The sequence below is a fragment of the Theropithecus gelada genome, chromosome 20 (genome assembly GCF_003255815.1).
Source record: "Theropithecus gelada isolate Dixy chromosome 20, Tgel_1.0, whole genome shotgun sequence".
In the NCBI taxonomy this organism is placed as follows: domain Eukaryota; kingdom Metazoa; phylum Chordata; class Mammalia; order Primates; family Cercopithecidae; genus Theropithecus; species Theropithecus gelada.
This window is the reverse complement of record NC_037688.1, coordinates 50,846,465-50,853,862: the sequence shown is the minus strand read 5'-3', so window position 1 is coordinate 50,853,862 and position 7,398 is coordinate 50,846,465. Positions and strand designations below refer to the sequence as shown.

At 60.5% G+C, this 7,398-nt stretch overlaps 1 protein-coding gene across 2 annotated transcripts in view; it reads left to right on the top strand.

Annotated features, from left to right (window-relative positions):
- Positions 1-7,398, top strand: part of TRAF7 (TNF receptor associated factor 7) — a 21,821-nt gene that overhangs the window by 5,827 nt on the left and 8,596 nt on the right. For both annotated transcript variants that reach the window (XM_025369647.1, XM_025369646.1), the window contains exons 2-4: positions 3,048-3,166; positions 3,483-3,540; positions 5,559-5,650. In XM_025369647.1, the coding sequence (XP_025225432.1) occupies positions 3,086-3,166; positions 3,483-3,540; positions 5,559-5,650 (231 nt within the window). In that variant the 5' untranslated portion in view covers positions 3,048-3,085. The remainder of the gene's footprint in view (positions 1-3,047; positions 3,167-3,482; positions 3,541-5,558; positions 5,651-7,398) is intronic.

Sequence of the window (7,398 nt, the reverse complement as noted above, 5' to 3'; positions counted from 1 at the left end):
CTCCCTCCCTCCGCCCCCCCCCTCGCCCCCTCTCTCCCTCTGCCCCCTCCCTCCCTCCGCCCCCCCTCCCTCCCCCCCTCTGTCCCACTCCGCTGGCTCTTGGTGGGGTCTTGTGCACCCCACAGATCCTATGGTGTTGTCCCCATGGCCTGGCTGCTGTCGGCCAGCTGGGATTTTGTGGCTGATTTGCACGTTGCCCTGCGTGCCTTTCTGTTCACCTCACTTCAGAGTGAGGGGGAAGCCAGACACCTGCTCTTCCAGACTAGGCAACAGGCACCAAAGCCAGCCCAACCCATCCTGGGGGAGTGCCTGCTGGGGTCCCGGCCACCTGGGCCCCGGGCAGGCATCACTGGCAGGGCTCACAGCTGTCCCTGGGGTCCTGGAAGCTTGCAGTGCAGGGAGCCGATGGGTTTGTAAAATGCAAGTCAGTGTCTCCTAGCGGCTGCCCAGTGATCCGCTCCCTGCTCGCATGGGGCAGGAGCCAACCTGGGGCTCCCAAAAGGGCTGAACCTCCCGAGCTGAATCGTGGAGCCCTGCGGTTCAGGCTATCGGGGCCTTACCCCAGTTGGGACATCTTCACCCCAAGCACGATGGCAAAAGGCAAGCCCTGGCCAGCTCTCCCCGACCTTCCTGCCAGGAGCTGCTGGAGATGGGATAGGCATGTGCCAGGGCAGAACAGCATTCTAGACACACCACAAGCACACCTCTGTCCCAGGGCTGACGCCTCTGAGCCTGGCTGCAGGTGTGTGGCACTGCCCACACTCAGGAGCCCCTGCCTCTTCCACCAGAGGAGTCCCCTGACAGCCCAGTCTGGGACACACAGGGCCGAGCCCCTCGAGTCGCAGTGGGACCTGGAGGAGGCCGAGGGAGGCTTTGGCCAGGCCCCATCTCCCAACACCATGGGATGCACAGAGCAGGTGGGGCTAGGTGGCTCACGGCACTGCCAACTGCAGGGGCTAAGATGTCGGGTTGAGGCCCGAGTCCTGAAGGCTGAGTGGCTCCAGGGTGGGTGGCCTTACAGGTGGCATTGGAAGGGACAGGTGGGCCTGGGCAGCCTAGAGAAGGGGAGAGGAGACAGCAGGGGTGGTAGACAGTCTGGGAGCCCAAGTGCAGGGAACCAAGGGCTTGAGAGCCAGCCCCTCCCTGCAGACCTGTAGGCCGGGCTGGGGGGCCCCAGGCCAGACTGCGGCCACGGTGGTGGGTGAGATGAGTGGCAACTTGAAGGCGCATGCAGGGCGGGCATCACCAGAGGGGCCCAGTCAGGGGGGACTGATGGAGGAGGTGCTGGAGCCAGCTGGACTCAGTGATGCCCCCTGAGCCGTGCTTCCACTGGGTGGGGGCAGAGACCAGCTCTGCCACTTTCTTGGCCTGGGGCTAGGGCTCTCCTGCTCCTTTCAGGTCCCTGGGGCCTTGGTCTGCAGCCTGGCTTCCCCAGGGTGAGAGCAGGGCCGCGGGGGTGGGCTCCCTGCTGCTGCGCCGCCTCCAGAGCACGCTTGTTCTGAAGGCTCTTGCCTTGGGAGCCGAGCCGTGGTGTGTCCTCACAGGGTGGTGTGTCCTCACAGGGTGCCGCGCATGGGCCTCGAGGTAGACAGTGTGGGTGGGCCCAGGACGGGAGTCCTGGGGGTGTGACTTTCCTCCTCACAGGGACCTCAGCTTCAAGCGGCAGCTCTATCCACAGGCAGCAGGAGACAGGGCTGTCTCAGCCGCGCTCTGCCAGGCTCCTGGCTTCCAGGCGGCCGGGGTCCTGAAAGCGGGACCTGCTCGGGAGGACGGGTGCCTGCTGACAGAGCCTGGTGCCCCACAGGGGGAGGGTGGGCATCATCTGGTATGGACAGCCCCTTCCCCGGGCTCTGTCCCGGGTGTTACCTGTTGGCTGGGTCTCCTTTTCCCTCTAATGTCTACCTTCCCCTGCAGCTGTCCCTGGGTCTGACCAGCACTCCCAGCACCCACGGAGCAGCCACGTCTCCCCCAGGCCCATCGGCCCCTGTCTTCTGGGGAGGGTGATTCCTGTGTGCCTTCTCCCTGCCCCCCTTCCCCACCAGCCCCTGAGTCCCTGTGGCGCGGTTGGGAGTGTGTGTGACCTGCGCAGGTTCCAGGGGCGGACTCGTCTCTCTCCTGCAGTTTTTTCCGTGCAGCGCGGTTTGTGCAGAGTTGGGTTGCGGTGACTTCCCCTGCAGGTTCTTTCTCTGGGGTGTCGCTGCTGTCTCCCCCTCTGCAGCCTGCTGCTGACTGGGTCCTGACCGTACCTGCCACGACAGGAAACACATTCGTCGTACCTTGACTGGTCCCTATATGACTGGATCCCGCCACATGGGCCACACCCTGGGCCCACCCACCAAGGCCCAGCCTTGGCCCCAGGGACATTCAGCCTGGAGGTGACTGGCTGTGACTCAGGACCCAGAGGAGTAGAGAGAGCCGGGCAGGGGTCCTTCCACCTTGGGGAAGAGCTGGGTGGGCTCTTCAGGAGCTCAGAAGGGCTAAGTCTTGCCGGGCGCGGTGGCTCACGCCTGTAATCCCAGCACTTTGGGAGGCCGAGACGGGCGGATCACGAGGTCAGGAGATCGAGACCATCCTGGCTAACACGGTGAAACCCCGTCTCTACTAAAAAATACAAAAAACTAGCCGGGCGTGGTGGCGAGCGCCTGTAGTCCCAGCTACTCGGGAGGCTGAGGCAGGAGAATGGCGTGAACCCGGGAGGCGGAGCTTGCAGTGAGCTGAGATCCGGCCACTGCACTCCAGCCTGGGTGACAGAGCGAGACTCCGTCTCAAAAACAAAAAACAAAACAAAAAAAAAAACAAAAAAGAAGGGCTAAGTCTTGAGGGACGGGGATGCAGAGCCGCCTGCCCGCCCCGGCCTCTGCATGCCTGGGATCCGTGTGAAGGGCCTTTGCCTCCTAGAGGCCTGCCTGAGCCGGTGCTGCTGGTGGAAGGTGGCTGCGGCGGCCCCATGGTGGTCCAGAGCAGGTCTGCATACTTGCAGCGGCCCGGCTGGCTCAAAGGGGCCTGGGCTCCATCTCTCAAGCCCCTCATTTGTGCTCCACCCACAGGAGATGCTGCCCAAGGACCCTAGATGCCTCTCTAGAGCATGAGCTCGGGCAAGAGTGCCCGCTACAACCGCTTCTCTGGAGGGCCCAGCAACCTTCCCACCCCAGACGTCACCACCGGGGTAAGGGCGTGCCCCAAGGGTAAGGGTCTGCCCCTCTGCATGCCCAACATCCCCAGAACCCCCCAGCATGCCCCAGGGACCGGGTGCTTCCTGCAGAGCTCCCAGCGCAGTCCCCTCCCAAGCTTGGGTCTCGGGGGAGCTCGTGTGTGTGTGTTGGGCATGTGAGTGCTCCGCGGCGCAGCTTGGTTGCATGGTTAGGCGTGTGAGTGCTGCGTGGCCTGGCCCAGTCGCGTGTTAGGTATGTGAGTGGGCTCCACATGTGCATGTCCTCCTTGTGTCCGGGAATGAGGCCAGGTCTCCTCCATCCTCCCTCTAGACCAGAATGGAAACGACCTTCGGACCCGCCTTTTCGGCCGTCACCACCATCACAAAAGGTGAGCCCTTAAGCCGAGGCCAGCCCAGGCTGGGAATAACTGGGGCACCCCCACACCCACCCTCCTTAGGACTGAAGGGCACTTCCTGGTGAGCCGGTGTTGCGTGCCAGTGCTGGGTGTGGGCAACCTCACATCCCAGCCTCTGTCCTCACAGCCTCTCAGCCTTGGGCCTCCCTGCTGGACAGGAGTCCCCTAGCTTGTCCCCAGTCTCAGGCTTCTGGCCAGTCTCTGAAAGGTCCTGTGTGCCCGGAGGTCCTCTCTGGAGTTTGGGCCTAGGGCTTCAGTACCAGTGCTGCGGTTGTAAAATATTAATAGGAAAAGAGAGAGAGAGTGGAAGAGGTCCATAAGTCTGGTTTGTTTTTTTGAGACGAGTGTCACTCTGTCACCCAGGTTGGAGTACAGTGGCGCGATCTCGGCTCACTGCAACCTGCACCTCCTGGGATTAGTCCTCCTACCTCAGCCTCCCAGGAAGTTGGGACCACAGGCACCACCACACCTGGCTAATTTTTTTTTTTATGTTTGGTAGAGATGAGGTGGCACCATGTTGCCCAGGATGGTCTCAAATTCCTGGGCTCAAGTGATCCTCCTGTCTCGGCCTCCCAAAGTGCTGGAATTACACGCATGAGCCACCATGCCAAACCCAATAAATCTTCACCTGCACATGACCACTGGGCAGGGTACACGATGGAAACCTGAAGCTTCCTTGCTGCTTCTCAGCCCTAAACCCTAAGAACCAGAGTGCTGCGGGTTGAACGCAAGCACCTTGCTCAGGGAGACCGTGAGGAAGTGGCAGCACCTTCTTCCCGAGGTGCAGGGCCAGGGACCCTCGTTCGGGGCGGGGACTCTGGGGAGACTTTGTTTCTGGCACTCTGCCCTTTGTAGAAGCACACCAGCTGCTAATTAGTTTTTTAAATTGCTCTGATAAACCTGGCCATGGGGTCACAGGGCCGCCAAGGACACCTGTTCACAGTAGCGCCTCTTTGCTGCCAGTGACCCCCTCAGGGGCTCTCCAGGGGCCCTCTTTTTTTTTTTTTCTTGGATGGTTCTTTTGGAGGAAAAAATAAATAAATATCATCCCTAATCCCACCCCCACAAAAAATGGTGCCTTTTCATCTACCCTTAGAAGCCCCATGGCCCCGTCACACGGCAGAAGGTGCCCAGGATGGGGCAGGGCATGGCTGCTGTGCCTGGCCCCTCAGCAGCAGGGATGGGCAGAGCCAGGCAGGGCGCCCCCAGGTGCCTCACCTGGCCCCTCATGACAGATGGGGAAACTGAGGCCCAGTCACATGGCAGCCTCTTGAGGCCTCGATTTTGAGCCCAGCACTGTTTGTGACATCCGAGCCTGGCTGGTCCTGTGTCCGGGAGGTGGCTCTCTCTGGCTCCCACGTGGACTGACCGGCCCTTCCCAGGGCAGCCCTGCCCTCTGGCCCTGGCCAAGCTGGGGTGACGTGCGGGCAGGAGGAGGGAGGGCACTTCAGCTCCTGCCTCAGAGGAGGCCACCAAGGCTGGGGCCACTTCCTGGTCCTGGCTGTGCCAGGGACACCAGGATGCGGTCCTGGCCCTTCTGCATCCCAGCCCCACACCTCGGCCTCAGCGGAACCTCTGTGAGTGGAGGCTGTCAGGGAACTCACCTGGCAGAGGCGCCTCAAGAGGCAAATAAAACGGCATCCCCAGCTACTGCCAGGCGGCCTTCAGAGTGACGGCTCCGTGTTGGCCATGGGCCTCAGCTGGCTCAGGCTGGGGTGCTGGGGAGCTTGTAGAGGCCTTGAAAGAAGACCTTGCCTGGGGTAGGCAGGGCTGGGGCTGGGCTGCTGGACTCAGTGTCCAGATGTAGACCGAGCCCAGCGTCCATGCTCCTGGCACTACTTTGACCTTGAGAGGGAACCCAAACTTCCCCGGCGCCATCCCTGCACGCTTTTTGCCTGCCTGGCCCTGGGGAGGGCTGTGAGCACGGGCCCCACCTCCCTCGCGTCTGCTGAGGGAGCCCCCACTCACGCACCAGCCATCTTGCCTTGCAGCTGATGGGACCAGCACCTACAAGCAGCACTGCAGGACACCCTCCTCCTCCAGCACTCTTGCCTACTCCGCGCGGGACGAGGAGGACAGCATGGTAGGTCCCCACCCCGCAGGAGCTTCCCCCCACCCTCCCTCCTGGGGGACCCGGTCCCAGAAGGAGCTGACAGTGAGCTGGTGAGGCACAGGAGAGGAACAGAACCTGTGGATACCCTGAGGCCTCAGCATGCATGGCAAGTCTGTGAGAAAGGAGGCTCCTGTGGCTGGACAGTAGGTGGCAGGGGGCAGCCAGTGAGGGCAGCTGGGCCTGATGGCATGGCACCTGCAGGCCAGAATGAGGCATATTTGGCTCTATCTTAAGGGAGGTGGAAGCCACAGAAGGTTTGATCAGGATAACACAATAAAATATATGCTTTGAAAGGTTGCTTTGCTGCTGAGTAGGGAATGAGTGGGGTTGCTGGGTCCAGGCAGGGTTTGAGGAGGGGTCCTGATGAGAGGAGGGAGAGGAAAGGTGTGTGGACCTAAGCTGTGGGGACACCAGAGGGAATGGGGTGGGGGCTGCGGAACCTGTGCCAAGTGCTGGGGGAGCCAGATAATTCCCTGTTGCTGGCTGTGTTGGGGGCAGAAAGGTTCAGGTCAGTCGGGGGCTGGCTGCTGGTACCTGAGCCCTGTGGCCAAGGTCTCAGTGGTCATTCCCTGCCATCCTGGTCAATGGCACTCATTGCTGAGCTCTGGGCCTACCCAGGGGACAGAGGCCAACTCTGCCCTGGGCATGAAGGACCAGCCTAGCGGGGGGTGGGGGCGTGTGGGGCTTCCCTGGCAGCTGCTTCTCTCCAGTGCCTTGGACACCAGGTGTGGTGGTCCTGCTGGCCCTCTTGGGACCGAGGCCTTTTCCTTTTTCCTTTCTTTTTATTTTTTTTGAGATGGACTTTCACTCTTATTGTCCAGGCGGGAGTGCAGTGGTGTGATCTCAGCTCACCGCAACCTCCGCCTCCCAGGTTTAAGTGACTCTCTGGCCTCAGCCTCCCGAGTAGCTGGGGTTACAGGCGTGCGCCACCACTGCCGGCTAATTTTGAATTTTTAGTAGAGACAGGGTTTCTCCATGTTGGTCAGGCTGGTCTCAAACTCTCGACCTCAGGTGATGCGCTCCCCTTGGCCTCCCAAAGTGCTGGGATTATAGGCATGAGCCACCGCACCCAGCCTTCTTTTTTCATTTCTAACAATAAGAAGAAAAGATTTTTTTTGTTTCGTTTGTTTGTTTGTATGTTTGTTTGTTGAGATGAAATCTCGTTTTGTCACCCATGCTGGAGTGCAGTGGTACAATCTCAGCTCAACTGCAACCTCTCCCTCCTGGGTTCAAGCCATTCTCCTGCCTCAGTCTCCCAAGTAGCTGGGATTACACATCCGTGCTACCATGCCCAGCTAATTTTTGTATTTTTAGTAGAGATGGGTTTTCACCACATTGGCCAGGCTGGTCTCAAACTCCTGGCCTCAAGTGATCCGCCCACTTTGGACTCCCAAAGTGCTGGGATTACAGGCGTGAGCCACCTTGCTCGGCCAGAAAATAAGTTTTTAATTAATTGAACAAACACACCCGTGTGCCGGGTGCTAGGCCGAGGGTGAGTTGGGTATGTCTGGGCCCTGTCCCTTGGGCCTCTGCCTGCTTTAGTCTCCACAACCCGAAGGCCACGCATCCACCATGCTTGTGGTTCCCATAATCACCTGCTATCCCCATGGGTCACTATGGCTTTAAAGAGGGGCGGACATCTTCTCTCTTTGCCCTTAGGCCCACACAGGGAGTCCCCTTCCTGCCCTTTCCCCTGCTCCCCAGGCCTGGCCACCATT